At 47.3% G+C, this 23228-nt stretch overlaps 1 protein-coding gene across 1 annotated transcript; it reads right to left on the reverse strand.

Moving 5' to 3' along the window:
- Positions 1-1005: 1005 nt before the first annotated feature.
- Positions 1006-17698, reverse strand: LOC111154743 (elongin A). Its single transcript, XM_022514625.1, has 11 exons — positions 17482-17698; positions 12074-12130; positions 11126-11232; positions 8515-9703; positions 8036-8150; positions 7131-7286; positions 6927-7024; positions 5798-5978; positions 5367-5478; positions 4524-4696; positions 1006-3593 (listed from the first exon to the last, which is right to left on the reverse strand). The coding sequence occupies exons 1-11, from the start codon at positions 17632-17634 to the stop codon at positions 3532-3534; spliced, it is 2403 nt and encodes an 800-aa protein (XP_022370333.1). The 5' UTR covers positions 17635-17698; the 3' UTR covers positions 1006-3531.
- Between the last annotated feature and the right edge of the window lie 5530 nt (positions 17699-23228).

A 23228-nucleotide genomic window follows, 5' to 3' on the forward strand; every position in this document is an offset into this window, starting at 1 on the left:
ATTAATGAGTAAAGAACAAGGTACTAACTTACAAACTCCGGGAAAATCATCCATCAGATACCACATTCCATAATTTACTTCAAATGCATGGTAACGTCTTACGGTGAGCATTCGATCCAGTAAAGGTTGGGGAAAGTTAAGGCCATACACCAAGAATGCCTCTTTAGGAGAGAAGGATAATAAAAATGTGCTTCTGGGAGATGATGTAGGTTTGATGGAAGATCCAATCCAACACAGGGGCGCCTGGGTGGCTGAGTCAGTTGAGTGTCTACTCTTGGTTATGGCTCAAATCCTGATCCCAAGGTGGTGAGATGGTGCCCCATGTTGGCCTCCCTGCTCAGCACGGAGTCTGCTTAAGATCCTCCCTCTCGCACTATCACCCCTCCGAGGCTAGTGATCTCACTCCTCAAAAAAAAAAAAAAAAAAAAAAAAAAGATAATGTATGCAGAGGCTGCCACCAAGCCCTGGGCTCCACTAGCCAGAGGCTGAAGGTCCTGCCAGCCAAGGCCAATGGGCAGGGCCTGAAGTTCTTGCTGACGTGACCTTTCTGTGTCAGTTGTCATTATGCTCTCGTTGGGAAGTCCCTGAAGACAGAGGAGACTCCCCTGGGTCCTTCACACGCCCCAGGCACTGACAGGTGGAGTGGTACCCACTCTGCAGCCAGAGAACCTGCGTTTCTCACCTTTTCCTTTGCTGCAGGTGGGCTGCATGATCTCCCCGCTGAGCCCCAGCTTCTGCTTGTAATACAGGGTTAATGTCTCAGTCCCAGGAGGTACTTGTCATCTGAGGTTCCTCCCTTTGCTCAAGGGTTCTCCCCTGCCCCCCCCACCCCAGAATTCCCATCCCCAGTCCCACTTCGCTACAGAAATCCAACATCCTTTACGGAGCCCCGTCCAGGGATTAAAATCTCTGCCACACAGCCCAGGAACCAGACCCTTGGTGACCAACTGCTATTCTCAGACACAGTAAGGGAGAAAGGAAAAAAAAAACCACAGTATATGGGGTTTGTTTGTTTTTTTTTATTTAGACATGGAATTTTCCTTCCTTTTCATATAACTTATCTAATTAAAATATTCATCTTGGTAGTTACCACAAAAAAGTAACATAGAAAATTGTATTTACATTTTGGGACCAAAATACAAATGAAGAGCAGGATGATACCTTGCTCCTTTCCCTCCCACTTCCCGGAAAGAGAAAGCCCCAAAGAAACTGCTCATTACACCAAGGATCACAAAGGGCTAATTTGTAATTTGGTGATCTGTATGTAGTGTAGCACAGGAAAACAATTGCACACGTTTTCACAAATGAGACCAAAGGTTCAACATCGTCCTGTGTGTCTGCTCTGCAGCCACTTCAATAACCAGGTGAGAAGGTTGCTCAGAAATTCGGCTTTTCCTCTGCCCTCCTTACTCTTCTCACCAAGTCACATCCCTGATGCAGACACGCTCGGAGAGGGGAGGAGGGAAAGATCTGGCTCTAGGCAAACAGGGCAGATCAAAAAACCTGTATGTGCTAAAAATGGGCGGCGATGGTGGCACGAACAAATGTGTCCTTCCTTCCCTCCCTGCCTAAAAACTCCTAATAAAGGAGATGAGATCCTGCACAACTGAATCTGCAGTAGGAAAAACTGGTTTCAATGACAAAGACTTGAACACACAGCTAAGAGACAAACTCGAGCTGGTGGACACCCACAGGGAGCTATTCCAGGCCACAGCTGTCTGGCCCCGGCTCGGATGTTCATTTGGCTTTAGGGAAGAGGCTTCCTGATACCAGTTTTGCAGAGCGGGCCAGGGCTGGGGGTGGAATGGTAAGACAGACAAGCAGGAGAAAGAGTGATTTACCCAATTCAGAAACACAGCAGATGAAAACACGGCACTACTCTTGTCCTGCTGGAACAGGCAGCCTGTGCACCATGCACACCCGACACTGCAGCTTTGGCCGCACAGCGTCTCTGCTCGCTCTGGAATCTTCAGTCAGCCTGAAGTCTGCGGGACGGTTAAAAACAGTGGACTCCCTGTTCTGGGCTGTTAGGGAGCTGGTCAAAGGGACTCACTGCCGAGCTCCTGAGGCCGTCCTGTGAACCATGCCCTCCGCCTACTGCTCAGGCATCTTAAGGACGGGCACCTCAAGTGTATACAGCACGTCTTCCCCCCTGGGTCACAACCAAGTGGGTTCCTGCGAGATCGGTGCTCGTCCACAGCCGAGAAAGGCACTGACGCTGCCCTCCTAAGGGCTGATCTTGCTCCTGTGTCAGCTTGAAAGTGAGTCTCCCTTCCCAAACCTAGTGGGTGTCCTTGCGGCTCTCCCCCGTCCTGACACTACAGCTCAGACACTTTCCCTAAGTTGGCCATTCCCCTGGCCTCAAATTCTGGCTTAAACACTTAAAAAGTAGAGAGCGCTTCATCTACAAAGTTCTCTGCAAAACATAGCGAATTCTTGTGCTCTTTCAATCACATGATCTTATCTTTTAAAGAAAGGCAAAACAAAACCAATTTTGAACACAGCATTACAACTTTTAAAACCACTCACTTCTGCTAGCAGTTCACAGGGAACGGGAGATTAAAGTGCTGGCGTCTTAGACTTAGTTGAATTGGGGGGGGGCACAGAAAGCCCTGCCATGTGTGCTCCCCTTGCTGGGGGGAGAAGGAAAAACAGGGGAGGAAAAAAAAGTCCCTAAAGTTTTGAATCAGAAATTGTATATCGTAAAAATGTTGGGGTTCTGTGCAAATCGATCCCCCAAGGCTCTGTGTCCTCTAGTGAGCCTCTAAAAAGTGGGAACTGGCAAAAAGGATAGGGAAAAGACTCTAGACCTTTACAAATAACCTCCTTTAATAAATACTATTTAATGAAGAAGAAAGAGATGCACCTGCATAGGAACTCAAAGCAACACTGAGAAGGGCCTCAGAGGCGAGGGGTCTGCCTTGAACACTTCCGGTCTCTATATCGAGGCGCCCCTCCAGGACAGGCAGCCCAGGACCCACTCTTGGCCCTCTGTGCAGCAGGCACCACACAAGCTCTGAGGACACCCAGCCCTCCCTCTGGACCAGAGTCCACTTAGGGAGGCTGATCTGGGACAGGGGAATGGCTTTCACTAGGTTTTTACTCTAACTTTAATAAAGGACCCTGAAAATAAAAGGCTAAGTGTATGGTAGAGGACCTAAAAAAAAAAAAAGAAAAAAAAATACTGGGGTAATATAAATACAATCTGGGGGCAATATTTATTAATTAAAACTATGTCTTATAGTTTACAAAGAAGCTAATTAACAACAAAAGTATAATTGACCTTAAAATCCTCAGTAAGACTGAGGCTTCACATCTTCTTCAGAATTCTGAAGTGTTCTCCAGGCCGGGAGGCAGTGGCTGCGGCGCGCACAGGCTCAGAGGGGCAACACCTGCGGGCCGGGCAGGGTTCCGAGACCAAATGGTGCCTCCAAGCAAAGGATCCTGGTCTCCTTTGGAAGTTCCATTCCCCAACCCCCACTGTCCTGGTACTCCTCCCCGCCAGTTTCGTCTCCCAGGCAAGTCCTCAGTTTATCGTCGGGAGAACCTGTTCTTGAAAGCTTTAATCGTCTTGGCCATCATTGGGGCAATTTCTGTGAGAAGAGAAATAGTTTAGACACACACCGTCAAGGCCAAGCCCTGCTGCTCTCGGCTCCGCACCAGCAGACAAAGGGTACGAGGTTCTCCTCTCCCAGCACAGAAGAGCAGCACAGAGCTCGGCTTCCAGAGCGCCCACCGGACCCGAAACCATCCCCAGCTCTACCTGCGACCACCTCTGCAAGCCCCCAGTTGTGCAGTAGGCGGCAGAACTGGGATTCACGGCCTCCCGACTCTCACGGCCGTTCTCAGACACAATTTCACTCTGCCTCACCAACACCCGAACCAGCGAAAAGCAGCCCTCTCAGTCGCCTCCACCCAGGGCAGCCACAGGTCCGAGAGGAGCTCAAGGTAGACCCCACCTAAGGACGCTGGCCTGCCCTCCTACGTGATTCACCTGAGCACAGCCAAAGCTCACGCCAGGACCTCTACCTGCCCAGGGACACTGGTGTGAATATACAAGCCTGCTTTTAGGGGAGGAAACCCCCTTAGAATACTGGACATAGTCTGTGGTAATAACACACTTAATAAAATACAAAATACATGAAACTAGGTATAAAAAATAAATATTTGGAAGCTGGGGGTTATAGGTCATACACCCTCCAGACGGAGGGTCGTTCAGCAGTTAACAGTACTAGTTATGAACCCCAAGTTATTGCCTGGTGAAACAGACTTATGTTCAGGTTTAAAAAAAAAAAAAAAAAAAGCAGAGTGCCAAAATGAATATTCACTAAGATCGCTATCGGGAAGACACTCGTGTATCAGGCACAGAGCGGGGGAAGGAGGCACCGGCATTTAGAGAAGCTGCGGGCAGAGCCTCGGACACGAGCCTCGTTGAGCACACAGAGCAGGATGCAGCGGCCGGGACCCCAAAAGCCTCAAACACCGGTTCTGAGATCCCCGAGCATGAAGCCCGAGTTACTTACTCTTCACAGTCGGCTTCCTAGGATCGTAGGAAACAGTGCTGAGCACGGGAGCCAAGTGGGCCCCGCTGGTGCTCGGGCCATCGTAGGCCGGCTCCTCCAGGCTGGTGCTAAAGCTGCTGCCGCTGCCCGACGGGGCGTGGCTGTTCCCCGAGGGGTACGGGGCCGGCTTGATCCTGCAACACAGCACCAGCGGGTTAGGCCCCAGTGTGAGAAATCTGCCCTCTGCACCGGCAGCCTGGGGCTGGCCTGTCTGAGGAAGACCCCCTCCGCTGGCTTTGCGCAGCCGACCCGCGCGCCCCAGATTCTGACGGTGGCACGGAGAGGACGGCGTCAATCTGAAAATGCTAGTGCGACTGAGCTCATGCAGTCCTTGCAGCAGCATGCTTTACTCTTGTTATTTTTGTTTTCAAGTAATCTCTACCAAATTCATGACCCCGAGATCAGGAGTCGTATGCTCCAATGACTGAGCCAGCCGGGAGCCCCAGGAACGTGGTTTGTTTAAATGGAGAAAGGGAAAGCCCAAGGGCGCATCCCCCAGAAGCCAGGTCCTGATCTCCATTTCATCTTAACCCCCTGAGCAGCAGCAGTAATTATCCGACAACACTGCAGTCACGGACGTGGAGGCCTGGGACAGGCCGAGGTTGGGGGGAAGGCGGGGAAAGCGGGCAGTGTCAAGGGCTGAGCTGGCCAAAGTCGGCCTCCAAAATCCACTCTGCAAGGCCATGCTCTCACCCCAAAAATGAATCACTTCCTGCCCCTGGCCTGCCTTGTAGGGCAGAGTGACAAGCTACTGGGGCTCTTTTCCCCCAGCGCACAGAAACCCGAAAGCTGCCAAGAGCTGACCTAATTTTCTCAGGCACAGCTGCTCCTCCAGTTCCAAACTTCTCCTGTCTCCGTCGAACATCACGAGGCGGTTTGGCCACAGAGTTGACAAAGGCCATCTTTGCTTGTCGGCCTGATGAGAAATAGGGACATCAGTACCTCCTTTTTGAGCGGAGATGCTACTGTGATTTTACTGATCTATGCTATTAAGAGATAAAGGCTCTTCAGGTGCCCCCAAAGCCAGGGGATTGCTAACCCCGAAAATCCCTCTAGACAGTAGGTGTGGTGGCAGAAGATACAGCTGTCCCTGCCCCATTTCTGCACAAGCAAGACAGATTTAGGACCTGGAGGCCACCTCAGCCCGGCCTGCTAAGGCCCCGCGGCCAACAGGAGCCCAGGGCTCCATGTTTCACCAGCCCGCCCCGTCCTGCTGGGGTCCCCTCGCCCATCACCTTTGGGCTTATTGGCATGTGCAGATCTGATATTCTTGGTCAGCACTCGCAGCCGCTGCTCCCGGGCATCCTGAAGCCGCAGGTACATCTCCCGCCACGACTCATACTCTTCAGGCCTTTCTTCCTTAAAGTCTCGGTGACAATGAACTTTCCATAATTGATCTGTTTCTTCAATTAATACCTAAAATCAGAACCAGGGCATCATTTATATGCAAGCAGTCTGACACAGCTCTTTTCCATCTTAATCACTTCGGGGTGACCACCTTCCTCATGGTTTTTTGGTCTTCACAGTAGTAGTGTTGTATTAAAATAAACCATGGTTCTAGAAAAAAAAATCACCATATTAAATAAAGCACTGTTAAATGTGAGGTGCTATACTGGCTGCTTTTGGGGGCTGTGGGGTGAGAGAAGACAATTCAGAAACCAGATGAGACCAGGCTCTTCCTTTAGGAAACCAGTGACAGGGAGGACTGAGATGATGACACATCCAAAATGAGCCCCAGAACTGGAGACAGCCCCCTAAAGCAACCAAATGACTGTGTCCCAGCATAGTCAGAAAGACATTTGGTCACACCGGGATGTCTCTAGGAGACTCCTAGCAAATCTGTGTTTTCTTTCTTCTTTTTTTTTAAAGTTGGGAGGGAAGGGGACAGAGGCAGAGAGAGAATCTCAAGCAGACTCCATGCGTAGCACAGAGCCCGACATGGGGCTCGATCTCACATCCCTGAGATCATGACGTGAGCTGCAATTAAGAGTCGGCTGCTCAACCGACTGAGGCACCAGGTGTCCCTGTGCTTTTATATTCACCAGACGCCTGTCCCTGGTTCACAAAGCTCTGTCCCTGCCCTGGCTCTGAAGGCTATGCCGCCCAATTCTCCCCTGCCCTCTGTGACTGGGCAAGAGAAGGGTGGGCAGTGTTTCTCTGCTCCTTCTGAAGCCCATCTTGATCGGATGCCAGGAGCAGGTGCTAAAAATATGCATGTTTCAAGGCGCGCAGGCAAACCAGCCTGCCCAGAACAGTGAAACCACCCCGCTGCCTGCCCTTCCCCCGCTGCAGACTCAGAGGCGAAGCTAGTTCTGGAGACACGGGCCAGAAAATGGCCTTCCCTGCCCCGAACAGGATACTCACGTGGTTGTACTCCTCTATGCGGTACAGCTGATCAGGCGTACACCTCTCCAAAACAGGCTCAAGAACAGAATACGGGACACCACCCACTTCAAAGATTGCTGCAGAGAATCAAAGGTGAAAGTGGTGAATATTGGCCAAGCCACCCAATGGTGAGGTCCCAGTGCCACAATGTATTTAAGAGCAGGAGAAAAGCACGTGACTTACAATCAATGTTGTTCTTAAGTACCCGGATGCATTGCTGGTGCAAGGTCATCATTTTGGGGAGATAGGCACATTTGGAGCCAGAATACACCTGCATCTTAGAATTCATTCTTCGTCCAGTGAATCCAGCTTCCTCCTCTTCCTGGGGTGAAGACAGCGCTGCAGGGCAAGGAAGACAGGACTGCGCGTTACAAAGGGCACTGAGCTCCGCAGGGAGAGCTCCTTCTCTTGTCCTTCCACGGCTTCCCAGTGCCTTTTCTCAAAGGCAACTAATGCTACCAGTTCTGTGTATTCCTCCAAGTCTGTGCAAAAATAAACAAATGTGCATTTTATTCCATTTTCACCAGTAACACCACTGTCCTTGTTCTTTCATTTACCGTATTCTAGAAATCATCCCGTATCAGACAAAGTCTGTCCACACTTATCACAGCTGTAGAGGAGGCCACTGTGCGGATGAACTATAGTGATTGTCTCTTGCCGAGGGACACTTACGTGGCTTCTAATTCTTGTGCTATTAAGAACAGAATTTTTTTTTTTTTTAAGATAAAAAGCCCATACAGAACGTAAAAGAATAAAGGGCAGCTAGTAACAGCACAGCTAAGATTTACCAAACACTCCCTATGTGGGAAAACCCAAGTTAAGAGCTTTACCAGCATCATCACTTTTAATCCACTGAACAGACTTGTGAGGCAGATACCATTACTGTGCCCACTTCTAGCACATGAAACTGAAGTCTAAGGAAATTATTACGCCAGTTCATAGAACCTGTAGAAGCCAGAGCTGGGATTTAAACCCAAAAGCCGTCAAACTCCAGAGCCAGGGAGGCTATTAAGTGCACCCAAATCTTAAGATACCGGGAATAAATTGTTAAAATCTTTTTCTAGTTAAACAAGGATACAGAAAATTACCTTTTCGCTTTGGTGGGAAGGAGGACATCAATTCCAGGGTAGGAAGTGGCCGGTAATTGGCGTGTATCATGGGTAATGGGAGGTCTGGCAACACTGGCAAGGTGTCCATGGGGACCTGCAAAGACCAGACCAGTGAGTGGACAGCCCCTGTGTAAGAGCACAGCTCTCCGCCTTACGGCCCATTCCCAGCAGTGCGAACGAGGAAGACAACTTCACGAGCAGACCCAGGCTGGAGAGGGGCTGCCAGCTAGGTTTGATACCACGGAAGGCAGGAAATGGAGAGACAGGCCCAGCAGGATAGAACAAATGCAGGAAATACGCACCTTGGCGGCTAGCTGCCCTGCCAGAGAGGCCCGGAAACTGAAATTCAACAAGCCACGTAAAAGCCAGCCAAGCTGAACAGAGGCGGGACAGGTCCTGGGAGCTCTACAGGGCCAGATGCTCCAGCTGGGAAGCCACCCGGTGGCGGAAGGGCTTACCTTTTTCAGCTTGGCTGAACTGGCTCCAGCTGGCTGTAGTTTCTCTGACTTGTTTTCATTCACTTTAGGTAATTTCTGAACTGAGTCCAAGTTTTTATTCGTGCTTTTTGAATCATTTTTTTTTAGTCCTTTTTCTCCAGGAGTGGTGGCTGAAGTTTTCACAATCTTTTTCTTTTTCTTCCGGGGCTGGTCATAGCTGAGATATGACTCAAAAGACATAGTGGGCTGCTCAAATTCATCGTCCATCTCTGCCTCCTCGACCTTGGCGAGGGAGCCCACAGACTTTCTGTCTGAATGAGAAGATTTTACTTTCCCTTCTGAAGTCTTTAGGTTGTTAGAAACCCGGTCTTTCATCTTGGGCAGCGGGTCTCCCACCCCCTTTCCTATGTCTAAGCTGTCGAGACTCTGCTTGTTTTTGTCCGTTTTGGTTTTCTCTGCATCTTTGTGCTTTGGCTTGTTTTTAAGGTGGTTGTCTGAAGCAACTTCCAAGGGTGGTAAAAGCTTCTTCTTGGAGCTGCCCTCTTTCTCCTTCTCTTTCTTGACTCCACTGGAGGGCAGCTTCTCCTTCGTGCTGTCCCCTGAGAGTGGCCTTCTGTTTTCCTCTTTGGAGATGGCCTTGTGTGATTTCTCTCTGCTCAAAGATAACTTCCCATCTCCCCTAGCATCCGCCGGACGTTTTTCCTTATAAGATCTGTGCTCCTTGTTCTGACTTACAGCCCCTTTCCCCTGGGAATCCCCCACGTGTCGGTCCTGACTAATCCCCAGTCTGTCCTGAAAGGCATTACTATGGCCTTTCCCAGGTTTCTGGTGTGGAACAAAGGGCTCATGGTCCTCCTCCAAGGATCTGTAATGGTCCATGGTCATCTGATGGGGACTGGCAGACGATGGAGGGGACTGAACATGGCCATAATCAGAAGATTCATGGTCTGAAGAATAAACCGGTGAAACTCTATGGCACCTCTTTCTCTCATCTCTCCTCTCTGGAACGTGGGACACTTTGTGAGTTCTCTCGGGTTCTGAGAGTTTTCTGTGTTTTTTCTGCCTGTGATCAGGGCTATAGGATTGGCTACTGGAGGCTTTCCAGTTTTCCTGGTAGTCTCCCTCTATCTCCTCCTCCTTCTGAACCGCATCCCTGGGGCGCTTTCGGGAATTGCTCTTCTCAAAGTCCTGTTCATCAGGCTCAGTGTTTCTACAATTAAAAAAAAAAAAAAAAAAAAAAAAAAAGAAGCAGACAGAGCAGATATAAATCTCAGTGTAATCCTTGTTCAGAGGACAAAGTCACAGAACCTGAACTCACAAAAAGAGATGAAAAGGATGCAGAGTTAGAAACAAGGTCTTGGGAAGAGGATGAATGGATCCTGCTCAAAGATACTCAACTAAGGTTTGAGACTGGGAAAATTCAAATAATTCAAAAAACAGAAAATGATGCATTTAACTGCAGGACAAAAAGATCAAATATCTTTTCTTTTTTCCCTTAACATTTTATTTATTTGACAGAGACAGACACAGCGAGAAAGGGAACACAAGCAGTGGGAGTGGGAGAGGGGGAAGCAGGCTTCCCGATGAGCAGGAAGCCCGATGTGGAGCTCGATCCCAGGACCCTGGGACCATGACTTGAGCCTAAGGCAGATGCTTAACGACTGAGCCACCCAGGCGCCCCAAGATCAAATATCTTGAGGACATGAAAAATGTTTCAAAAATTTTCAACACAGAGAAGCCTGGGTGGCTCAGTTAGTTAAACATCTGCCTTGGGCTGAGATCATGATCCCAGGGTCTTGGGATCAAGCTCTGTATGGGGCTCTCTGCTCAGCAAGAAGTCTGCTTGTCCCTCTGCTCCTGCTCATGCTCTTTCAAATAAATAAAATCTTTTTAAAAATTGGAAAAAGAAAATTTCAACATGGGGACATATTTAACTTATTACCTAAAAAAAGGAGTGGTTGTTTATATAGTTTGTTCACAACTATATAAAAATGTCTTTTACAAAGAGGGTAGGGTCCTGAGTGGCTCAGTAGATTTAGCGCCTCCCTTCAGCTCAGGTCATGATCCCTGGGGTTCTGGATCAAGCCCCAAATCCAGCTCCCTGCTCTCTCAAATAAATAAAAATCGTAAAAAAATAAATTTAATTAAAAATAAATAAAAAGAGGGTAGAAAGAAACATATCAAAATGTTAATAATGTTTATGTTTGGATGGAAGAACTGTAAGAAATTTTTATTCTAATTTCTAACTTTTTAGTATTTTTTAAAATCCTAAATTTAAAATCCTAAATAATGATCACTGATTATTTTTATAATCAAGGCAAAATAAATATTTTATTTGTTTTTAAAGATTTTATTTGTTTTAGAGAGAGTGAGAGAGCATTAGCAGGGGTGGAGCAGAGGGAGGAGAGGGATCTCCAGCAGACTCGTGCTGAACACAGAGCTGAAAAGACACAGGGCTCAATCCCAGGACCCTGAGAGCATGACCTGAGCTGAAACTAAGAGTCAGACACTTAACGGACTGAGCCACCCAGACACCCCCAAAATAAATATTTTAAATAAGAAGGGTCTATAAACACTCCAAGTACCAGATTTAATCATGAAGTTGAACAAACCTACAGAATAATGTTCTTACCGTTCCACAGGAACCAGTTTCTTCCACTGGGCCACCAGATCCCTGGCGAAACTTCCAACATGCTCGTGTTTTCGTAAGCTATTTACTGTTTTCCCAACTCCTGTCTCCTGCAGATTTGACAGAAGAATTGTTACACGTTTGCAGAACTTCGCTCAGCAACTTTCTAAGGAAATAAGGCCCCTTGCTTGGAGAAACTCCTTCCTAAAACATACCTTGCAAGTCTCAGTACAAAATTACTTTGTGTTTATGCCTCAAACCTCTAATGACACACAGTAGCAAAGCACACCACCTCAGAAGTGGAAAACAGTGTACTAAAACACTTCTACAACTATAACAATAAATAACAAGAGTGATTCCAGCAGGTGTCAGGCACTGATCGGAGAGCTTCTGCATACAAATCTCAGTGAGTCCTCACAGTAACTCTGTGAGGCAGGAATCTGGTCTGTTTGACATGGAAGAACAGCCTGAAGTCATAGAACCTGGATCTGAATCCAGGACTAGTTGATGCCAAAGCTAAATTTTTTTTTTAATTTTAAGATAAAATTCATCGTTTTAACCATTTTATTTTCAATTAGCAATAATCACACCGTGGATAAACCTCATTGGCTATAATACCGTCACTGCGCAAAGCTCACTTTAACCTTTTTAAAGTATATAGTTTATTGGTTTCCAAGACACTCACAATATTGCACAACAATGACTACTAGTTCCAGAACATTTCCATAACCCTAAAAAGAAATGCCGTTCCTCCCCATTTCCCCCACCCCTTACCATCCGTCTATGGATCTGCCTATTCTGGACATTTCACCTAAATAGAACCATACAATATGTGGCCTTGTGTCTGGAAACGTTCTTTCACTTTCAAAGCCCATGCTTTTAAACTTATTGTACAATCTCTCCAGTGGGAGGGGGATGGAATATAGTTATATAATATCTAACACTTCTTACCGCAAGAATGTCTACTGTAATAGGCAAGGTGGAGAGTTTCTTCAAATATTTCAAGAGCTGCAGAGAGAATAAAATAAGTGTTAATTTCTATAACCTCATAATCATTCACTGGAACAAATAATAATACGATGGTTAAGTGCTTACTAAGTTCTGTGTGTTGTACAGTAGTAAGTATGGTTATTATCTCTATTTTACAAGCATGAAAACAGGCTCAGAGAAGTTAAGTTACTTGCCCCAGGATGCAAGAAGGGCCAGATGTCCTCAGGTCTGTGGCTTTAGATTCCCTGCTTTCAACTACTATGTAACATTCGGGAGGGGATGGAGGGTGGAGAGTGGGGAGGTATGGGGGGATAAGACTTAGAGAACCAAACCTACCAACTCGAATAAAAGTCATCAACAACTATCATTGCTCCAGTTGAGACAGAATAATTTCTAGAAAGATGTTAACTTAGGGAAATCACCTGTGGACCCACCACAGAGGAAAGTGAAAAGGAGAAGAGGTTTCTCTAGGAAAAGGGTAACCTGTTTCCAGGAAGAGTCACAGTTTAACAAAATTGGGGGTGTTTTTTTTTGTTTTTGTTTTGTTTTGTTTTTTTGTTTTTTGTTTTTTTTGATACAAGTGGGAATTTCAAGACCAATTTCAAGATGTCAGAATCAGAGGTTTGCTGGTACAAACTGTGAACACAAAATGTCTGGGTAGATTAGAAAAGTGATCTGGGATTGGCCACATTTCCTTTCTAGAGTCGTAAAACTAGGTCAAAATCAGGAGCGCAGCGCTGTTGAGACAGAGTCCGGAGCCGGAGGCAGGCTTCCGTTTGGTCCTGTCGTCTCCCTGCTACTGATCTTGGGCAAGTCACTAACCAGCTTGAACCTCAGTTACTTCGTCTGCAAAACAGGAACTGATCCTGTCCCTTTACAACTTTACAAGCTGTGAGGATTCAGACAAACCACGTGTAGTCCTTGGCCATAGTGCCTAGAACACTAGAAAAGCTCACTAAAGTTGTTTTTTAAAAATACACGATTATTAATCATTTCATTCATCAACTGTGAGCTCTCCAAAGGTCTACCCTTGATCATCACCCAGACAGTCCCCAGATAATTCCTACTTACTGCACTCCTACCCAAAGTCCTGACTGGCTATGCCTCTTTTCAGGAAATGTTTACATGTGTAGAAACATACTTACCATTCAAGGAGTGGTGCAAAGTACAAATAGTTCAAAACAGATTAACTGTGACTACTTTCACATTTAAAGCACCAGATAACAAGATCTGTTCTTTTTCCATGTACAGCGCAGGCTATAATTAGTATGCCATATTGCTATTAGGTGGAGTAGCAAATATGTTTTTCTGGTCATTCTACTTCAATAATTACTGAACTTCATCTCCAGGCAGAGCAACTGGATCACAAGTGATAGTCTTGTTTGGCTGGGAACAAATGAGAAGCCAAGTAGTATATCCAGGGAGTTTCACCTTCGTAGTTGAATGAAAATTATCCTCCACTTCAAATGTGATCACCACCACCAACCAACTCAGGATAAAATGTATGTGTTTCTTGTCACTCAAGCTATGGGTGCAAAAATGAACGCCAATTCCTTTTCTTAGAGGAAAATTTAGGATCATTGTAAAGGTTAAAAATGGCTGATCCCACTAATGCCATTCCCTGGAAGGCATTTATAGACCACCTACTGTGTGTCTGTGACTACGCTAAGTTCTTACATGTGTTACCTTATGTCATCCTCATTAGCCAACTCGATAAAGTGGGTATTTTTCTCCCCACTTCAGATATTGAAAAAGCCCAGTAAGGTTAGGTAACTTGACGAATGAGTTAGTAAGTCAGGTAGGTGTGTCCACAACAGCATGAACTACAAAGACGGGAGGAACCATCCAGCACAACACTATCCTTAGAAAACAGGAAAAGAAAATAGAACAGGAGCTCATGTGCCTGGAAACAAAGCAGAGGAGCTCTTCCTCGGTATTACACTGCTGGATGGTTTAGAGTCCGCAGAGTAAAGGAGGTCACCATGGGACAGAGAGTCCCAGGACCTCTACAAAGCCAGCACATAAGGAGGGGCCAGAAGTCATGGAGGAAGTGTTCATCTCAAAGCCCAACACTAATTGGAAATATAAATGCTGCCTTTCTGCTTTGCTTTGGGTTAGTGAGGGGGACTTGAAAGCAGACAAAACTAAAACCCTGGAGATTTCAAAGTGACTTAGCACAACATAAGAGAAAAATGGCTTCAGAGCCCCTCTATTTTCAAAGAGGTTCAAGAAAGTACAAAGCAATAACAAGGTAAAAGCACTGTGGGCATCTTCAGGTAGGTGGGAACTTGCTGTTATCAAACCAAGGGACCAACTGCAGAGTTTGCAAGAACTGATAACAGCTCACTGAGAAATGCCAAACATTTGCATGGTACATGCTCAGGAATCTCAGTTGTCCTTTGCACTCTTTCAACCCAAAGAGCAAAAGATGTTCATAATGTTGACCCCTTGTTCTCCACTTGCTATCAAACTGTGTTCCTGTTTTCACATTCAAAATATAACACAGGGCAAGTAACTCTACCACCCATAAAAACTGGTTTCCAGGGGCACCTGGCTGGCTCAGTGGGTTAAGCCGCTGCCTTTGGCTCAGGTCATGATCTCAGGGTCCTGGGATCGAGCCCCACATCAGGCTGTCTGCTCGGCAGCGAGCCTGCTTCCCCTTCTCTCTCTGCCTATCTGCCTACTTGTGATCTCTCTCTCTGTCAAATAAATAAATAAAATCTTAAAAAAAAAAAAAACTGGTTTCCAATTAAATAGTAGGAGCCAAGGGACCCTGGTGTCTGATACCTTTGCCCCACGTAAGTCCAGATCACCGATGGACTTCGCACTAAAAGTCACAGTTAAATGCCAACACTTAATGCAAGGAAATCCATGAACATAGGTCTGGAATCAACCCTTTGGCTAATAATGGTTTGAAATCATGAGTTAGTTGCAAACTCATTACTGCCATATAATCATCTTGTAATTTCAAGAACAACCTGTGGGAGCTTGTTGGGTTAAAACAAGGCTGAGAAGAAAGCCGGTGTGCCAGCTTGCAGTTTTCCCTCTGCAGTTAGCTCACTTGTGAATGTCAACTACTGTGCTCTTTGCAAAAACGATCTCCCAACACTTTCTCATCTTCATAATGCAAAACCAGAAGTTTAGGATGATTTGCTCCCTGGCAAGTGAAAGCCCAAGCAGTCGTAATGGTCACTAGTAATTCAAGTAGGATGAAATCCCAACATGCCTTTTCCTAATTTGAAACTTCATGCACATCAATTACTAGAAAGACTACTTCAAAATTTAAACTGTAATGGGAAAATGACTACAGATACTACCTGATCCTTTTTTTTTTTTTTTTTTAAAAACCTTATAGTAGGGCACCTGGGTGGCTCAGTGGTTAAAGCCTCTGCCTTCGGCTCAGGTCATGATCTCAGGGTCCTGGGATTGAGCCCCGCATTGGACTCTCTGCTCAGCAGGGAGCCTGCTCTTCCCCCTCTTTCTCTGCCTGCCTCTCTGCCTGTTAGTGATCTCTGTCTCTATCAAATAAAAAAAAATAAAAAAAAAAAAACCTTAATAGTATTAAAGACCAGACTGGTAGGGGAGGGAGTAGAACATAATACTGCTTTAAGGATTTAAAAATCAGTCACAAACCTACAGTGTTAAGGAAAACCAACCAGTGCTCAAAAATAATGACCACTGGGTGGCTCAGTCATTTAAGCGACTGCCTTCAGCTTAGGTCATGATCCTAGGGTCCTGGGATCAAGTCCTGAATTGGGCTCCTCACTCTCCAGGGAGCCTGCTTCTTCCTCTGCCTGCTCTGCCTGCTGTTCCCCCTGCTTGTGCAGGCTCTCTCTCTCTCTCTCTCTCTCACTTTCTCTCTGATAAATAAAATCTTTTAGAAAAAGAAAAAATAATGACCATTTATTAGATTCCACAAAGGGTTATTGTAAAAAGAAACTTGTAAATGCGTCTGGCCACTAGGTACTGGAGCTGCAATGAAATATATAACAAAGAATGAAAAGTATTTAAGTTTTCAGATTTAAAACTAAAATGGCTTCCTGAAGAAGTGGCTCTAGTTATATACGAGAAGAGTTAAAAAGTGGCCTGATGGTGAGACGCTTTTGCACAGCCTTTAGAAGTAGAGGGGGAAAACCTCATCTATGACAGGCTGGGAACAAGGTGAAAAGAGAAAGGAGCCCTTCAGGAAACAAACAAACAAACAAACACAAAAACCTTGTAAAGACTGGTGATTGATATCAACGGAGCACCTCCTATAAGCCTGGCCTTCCCCCTGACTTAGGTTCTAGGAAGAGGCGAGTGAGCTGTTTAAACAGATGGAGCAAAAAACGTCCATGTCTGGTAAATGGATGAGAACTCAAATCTCACCGTCACTTCACCTCGTCTGGCTCCCTCCATTACTTCCTCTTCAGAAGGCACGCTGGGGCTCAGAGATCCAACTCTCCCAAGTGCACACTGAGCCAGAGTGCTCCCAGAGAACATCTAACACCTAAGTGTTTTCATCAGTGTATTTCGGTAAAAGAAAAAATTCTTAACATCCAGACACTTTCCCAGACACCGAGAAGCTGGATAAAACAAAGTCGGGAGGGGAGAGGAATGCGTTCAACTTAACAAAAACAGTTAAAAAACAAAAAAAAAAAAAGCGGAGTACAATTAAAAATGGTTGCCCATTACTCGCAGCAACGAGAAAAGGTAGCTCTTACCTTTCTATCAAGGCTGAAAGGAAATCGAACTGCAACTTCTAACCTTTTTTGTTTTGATTGTTCCGACTGCAACCCAAGTTTTTAGGTGTACGTACAGCTAGGGGACGTGAGGTGTATTCTGTTTTGTTCTGAAAGGGATATACTGAGAAAGCGAAAAGGTCCACGTTCTGCGATCAAGTCGGAAAGCCCAAAAAACGTCTCTCCCAGACGCAGGACCGCACACCGAGCCTAGACTCCACCGGAGCACAGCAGAACCGGCTCCCTCTCCCTCGGACGAACATCCGAAGACACCAAGCCAGCAGGCGCGTCTCGCAGGGCGAGGACCAGCTCCAGCGGGCTCGCCCGCGGGAAGCAGCTGGCCCGGGACGCCGAGGGAGCGGCTCCGGGGGCCCGGGAGGCCCGCCGCGTCCGCACGGAGCGCGCCCCAGCCGCCGGGAGCCCGCGGGCGCCCCCATCCCGGGCCCGCCGGGAGCCCCCCGCTCCCCGCCGGCAGCGGCCCATGGCCGCGAACTTGCCGACCCAGGCCGCAGCCCGGCGGGGCCTGGCTCCGGGTCCGAGCCCCCGCGGCCCCGGCCGGTCGGGAAGGGGCTGCGCCCGGGCCCGCGACCGTTACTGAGCCGCGCCGCGGCCAACGCCCGTCCCGCTCCGCGCTGCGCACTCTCTCACCTTCTTCGGGTCCGGGTTCGCGGCCAGGCGCGCCTGCAGCTTCTCCACAACTTGGAGCGCCGACTCCGCCGCCATCGCTGTCACTGGCGCGGCCTCCTCGCCGGAACTGGGCTCGCGTCGCGTCCTCGGGCCGCAGCTCCGCCCTCCGTGCATCCCTGGCGGAGACGGAAGCGACTGGCCCCTTCCGGGCCTCGGCGGCGGCGGCGGAGCGGGGCGGGGAGCGCGGGGAGCGGGAGGAGGGAGGGGGCGGCCGGCTGCAGGCCCCGCCCCCAGGGCCGGGGGAGGAGGGTGTCTGAGGGTGGGGGGCCGGGTTCTCGGTCGCCGCTCGCGAGGAGCTGGGACGCGTGGTGCGGGCGCGCGGGCTCCGCGCTAGCCGCCCCCGGGCCGCGCAGCTTCGGTCCTCGGCGCTCGGAGCTCACGCCGAGCGGACCTAGCCGTGGTCCAGTCAAGACCGAATGCGGCCCCCGCGTCGGACACTGGCTTTATCAGTCCTACCCTCGCCACGGCCTGCCTCCCACCTGTCAGTGGGTCTGGGGTCCGCCCGCCCGCAGGGAGTGGGCCGAGGGGAACCGCAGCGACCACCCGGGCTGAGCGCACGGAGCGCCAGTGGTTGGGCTGTCTTTATTTCACCCTGAGCGCAGCCCGATGAGATGAGTTCTGTTGTCCCTGTTTTGCAGATGAGGAAACAGGCTCGGGAGCCCAAATTAACCTGTATGTGGTCACCCAACAGGAAAGAGATGAACTTGGAATTTCAATCTAAATAGTTTAGGTCCACTGTGAGGGCCCATCTCTGAATACGCCCATCTCTGATATTGAGGGCCAGAAAGAGAAAGGGATTTGTCAAAAGTCAAACAGCCTAGCTGCGTGAGATAATAGGGAGCCTGTGTCTATGTGTCTCACTTTCCCCCAGAATAGTGTCGGTACATAGGTGCCAAATAAAAACATCTTGAGTGAACGGATGAATGACTGTTTCCTCGGAAGCACCAGGGCCCGAATCACACCAGCCCAAGACATCATCCTAGAAACACTAAATAATACTATAATTACTAGTAAAAGAACAAGGAAACAGTTGAAAACTAAAATGTCAGCATTAATTACATCTGGGTTGATTAGATCAGATTAGATCCTAATCCAATCTCTAGCAGCAACTTGGCAATGTACTTAGCCTGACCTCTCACCCTCTAGCCCAATGAGGGAAAAAGCCCAGAGATTCTTCCAGATCCCAGTTATGGGCAAAGGAGGGGGGAAATATATATATATATATATATATATATATATATAGTAGGCACTCTCTCTCTATATAAACATATATAGTTTCTTCAAATGAGCTTTCATTCACTCACTATGCCAAGAAGCCCTCCCTGCTGCGCTCCCACCCCTCAGCCTAGCATCCCTCCCTCTGCCACTGACCCCTTTCAGAATCAACTGATTCTTGTTTCTCAAGTGCAGTGACCAACCTGTTCAGTATTAAATCTGCTGCACAGCACAACAGAGATGATATAATCAATACTGGATAAAAAGTCCATACAAGATTAATGACCAGCTACTTGGTGCCCTAAGACTCAATCGTGGGGTGTAACAGAAAAGACATCAAATTGGGTGTGAGGAGACTTGGATTCTGGTCCTGGTCCTCGATTCTCCCTCTTCTCCACAGCAAATGCTTTTACATTTTAAATTCCTTCCATTTTGAAAAAGTACCATTGGTGTAACAGAAAACAGGCCAATTCTTGAAGCAGAATTGCTGACTAACCGACCTGGCATATACTCGGAGCACATGGAACATTTTGCGCATGTTACCTAGGGAGATCTCAACAACCAGACTTAAAAGAAACAATGCATGCTGCTAGGGATGACTGGGGAGGGTGCACCCCACTCCTCTGCTCCGTCTGCATCAGCCCAGGCCAGGCTTACCTGCAAAGTAAAGAACTCTTATGCTTGAATATATGAATACTTCTCTGGTTAGTAAATTATGTGTCATTCTGATTAAAGAAAAAGTTTTGAACCCGTCCGAAAAATGGCATTCTGCATATGTTCACTAGAGATTACCATTGCAATCCTTGGTTTACACAGGGTGTTGAACACCAGAATGAGGGGCGCCTGGGTGGCTCAGTGGGTTAAAGCCTCTGCCTTCAGCTTGTGTCCTGATCCCAGGGTCCTGGGATCGAGCTCTCCACTCAGCGGGGAGCTTGCTTCCTCCTCTCTCTCTGCCTGCCTCTCTGCCTACTTGTGATCTCTGTCAAATAAATAAATAAAATCTTAAAAAAACAAAACAAAACACACCAGAATGAGTTCCCTAAAGTCAGAGGCTATTTTGTCCATCTTAGATCAGCAACACCCAACACACAGGTGACATTCCATGAAGGTTTGTTGAAAACTGAACTAATTATTATTAAACTAAGGCCAGCCCAGATTATTATCTGAAAACTTTTGGGGGACTCCCTAGCTCTCTTACCTACACTATAGATCCCCCGTGAGAGGAATTAAAAGACCCATCTTACTCTGCCCAGAAGGCAATTTAAAGCTATACTGTGGGAGAAAGATGGGAATCTTCTGCTAGGCACACTTTGAGTTTTTGCAACAAGTAGGGTCTGCTTTTATAATGAAAATAGATTTTTTTTAAAGATTTTATTATTTTTAAGTCATCTGTACACTCAATGTGGGGCTCGAACTTACAACCCCAATATCCAGAGTCATATGCTCTACCAACTGAGCCAGCCAGGTGCCCCTATCATGAAAATAACTTAAAGGTATTTTAATTTTGGAAAAGAGCAATTTCGGGCTGACTGGTACTAGAGTCATTTAAAACACTGAAAAACAAACACACAAACAAAAACACCCAAATATCCTGTCCTCAACAGCGGAGAGGAGTCCTTGCCCTTTCATGGAACGGTTAGGGGAGGTTCGTGGGCTGAACCACGTGTTGAGGGAGGACGACTGATGGATGGAGGGCCTCCCGCCTGCACCTCTCCTGGTTTGGGTCCTGCCACTCCATCTTATCAGAGAAGCAGCATCTGAGGTTGGTTGGATGGTGAGTGTAAAGGATGGAGGGTTGACTCTCGGTGACAATCTGAGCCCCAGTCCCCAACTCTAGAAGTGCTAACAGTGGCTCCTGGTCAGGTTCCCTACACTGGCTGAGACTGTTTCCTCCTACTTTATATATTTCGTGTGAAGCTTATTAATATGTTATGTTAAGCAAATGGTAAACAGTAGGGTTTCCCCCCTCTTTTTAAAAGGAGCAATTATTGGGGGAAATTCATTGCTTTGGTTAAGAGAATATTGCATTCTGCTGTAAAGGAGAATATAAAACCCTCCATCTGGGCAGTTTCATTCTGCACAGCTGTAGCCACAGTTTTCTTCCCCAATGGCTCACTTTTTTCTGAATTGACTACATTCATCTTTGTTCCACATCCTTCAAACATGCTCAGTTGGTTATCTACGTCGGGATGGCATCTTTCTTGGTTTCACAGGCTGGATTTGCCTTCCTCAAATACAGCAATGCAAGCTGAGAGGGCCCCCTCCAGGAAATAGTCTAAGATTCGAAACCCACACTCTCACAGACTGCCTTGAAGGTGGATTAAACCCTCCACTAACAATGTAAGAATACCAGGCCCAGAAACTCTCTGAGGCCCTCTGTCTACCGAGGGCTGAGCAGCATTCTGTAATGGCCTTGGAGAGCAGTCCACGGAGACTCTGGATTTCCCAGGAAAAGAAACTACCCTAAAAAAATTAAAGTAACATGTATATACTTTGATATTTTTATACAGTATGAATTTATATAAACTGTATCTAGGTAGTAGCCTAAATGCCTCTTCTTAACTCTTGATTTTTGTTAGAGCATTTATCGCAATTTGAAATTACCTAATTTAGAGCTTCATGTTTTTATAATCTCTTCCCATTGTGCAAGTTCCATGAGGCATTGCTGTGGCTGAAACAGTACTTAGAGCACAGTAGGCACTCAGTGAATACTGACAGAGCGGCATGCAAGCTCCACCTCCCAGCACCACCGTCTTGTAGATTGAGATTGTGTATGAACATACCTGGCAAAGAACTATCGACCGATAATGTCATCTTTATTAATCCTCACGATACACTTCACAGATGAGGACACCGGTGCTTAGGAAATGTAAGTGCGCCTGTGCCCTTGCTCCGGGAACTCAGAATGTGGTTGCAGTCCTTGCTGAAAATGCCCTTGGAAGGAAGTTGTTCAAAAACATGTACACCAAAGGCAGTGGGCTTGGAACTGCCAGGGCCAGACACTACAGAGAGAAAGGGGAGGAGGGTGGGCGGTGAGGAAGGAGGAACACTGACTGGATTAAGTCTGGATTGATTAAATTATAAATAAATAAAACCCACTGGGTTAAGTAGAGATTAAGAAGGCAGCAGCCAGGGGCGCCTGGGTGGCTCAGTGGGTTAAGCTGCTGCCTTCGGCTCAGGAAATGATCTCAGGGTCCTGGGATCGAGTCCCGCATCAGGCTCTCTGCTCAGCGGGGAGACTGCTTCCCTCTCTCTCTCTCTCTGCCTGCCTCTCCGTCTACTTGTGGTCTCTCTCTGTCAAATAAATAAAAAAAATCTTTAAAAAAAAAAAAAAAAAAATAAAAAAGAAGGCAGCAGCCACGGCAGGGTGGGGCTGGGAGATCGCTCCATGCCTTCTCGTTGGGTGGGCCCAGCTCTGTGTCACTCTTACACCTGTCATCTCGCCACCCGCCAGCAATCTTGTGAGGCTTTTTCAGGAGGGAGAAGGCAAGGCTCCAGGAGGTTGAGCAAGAAGCTCGAACATGGTAAATGACAAATCCCCAATGGGCTCTGCTTAGCTCCAAAGCCTACCCTGGCCTGCCCACGTGTCTGAATACCTAATGCTGGTCACCTGGCCTCCATCCCTGACTCACTCCCTGCCCCCTGGCCAGCCCTGGTTCCTTATCAGTTAACTGAGGAGAGCTGATCAAAGCGACAGCAATGATGGGGATAAAAATACAAATTCCTGGCACTTGCGAAATGCCAGGCATTATGCTAAACAATCTGCACGAACTATCAACTTTATCCTTATTCCTACACCAGATCTCATGCACTCTCCATTTCACAGATGAGAAAACTAAGGATTTAGACCTACAAAAGGTCACAGAACGTGTAAGCAGCACTGTCAGGCTTCAAAGCCATGTTTGTCCAGCAACAAGGCTCAAGCTCTTTGACCTCACTGCCCGTTTCGAGAGAAGCCACCTGGGAAGACACCATCCAACCGACACACTTCATTCATTCAATCCATCATTCATTCAATCAATGAATTTAGATTTGGTAAGTATGCTGGAGTGGAATGGGAAGGAGAAGATGCACTTTGATGAGGAAGGCAGATTAGGAAGGGTCTTAGAGGCCATGGCAAGGAATTTGTATTTTACTGTAACCTTTCATGGATTCGAGGTAGGAGTGTTAAAACCTATAAATTAAGTATTTTAACACTGTAGACAATGTGCCAAGAGTTAAGGACTACAATTAATCTGATATTGTCCTTTAAAACAAACTCATCAATCCCTTTTAAAAGTCATTCAAGGGGCCCTTGGGTGGCTCAGTGGGTAAAGGCCTCTGCTTTTGGCTCGGTCATGGTCCTGGAGTCCTGGGATGGAGCCTCGCATCGCATCGGGCTCTCTGCTCAGCAGGGAGCCTGCTTCCCGCCCCCCACCCCCCGCCTGCCTCTCTGCCTACTTGTGATCTCTGTTTGTCAAATAAATAAATATATTTTTTTTAAAGAGTCACTC

This window comes from Enhydra lutris, unplaced genomic scaffold, assembly GCF_002288905.1.
Source record: "Enhydra lutris kenyoni isolate GAN:26980312 unplaced genomic scaffold, ASM228890v2 scaffoldscaffold38, whole genome shotgun sequence".
Taxonomy (NCBI): domain Eukaryota; kingdom Metazoa; phylum Chordata; class Mammalia; order Carnivora; family Mustelidae; genus Enhydra; species Enhydra lutris.

Coding starts and splice junctions, on each gene's coding strand:
- LOC111154743 (XM_022514625.1), bottom strand. CDS start 17,634: ATGCACGGAGGGCGGAGCTGCGGCCCGAGGACGCGACGCGAGCCCAGT. Junction 8,151..8,514: donor GTTCAGCCAAGCTGAAAAAG/GTAAGCCCTTCC, acceptor TGGTCTTTGCAG/GTCCCCATGGACACCTTGCC. Junction 3,594..4,523: donor TAGGAAGCCGACTGTGAAGA/GTAAGTAACTCG, acceptor CTCTTCTCACAG/AAATTGCCCCAATGATGGCC.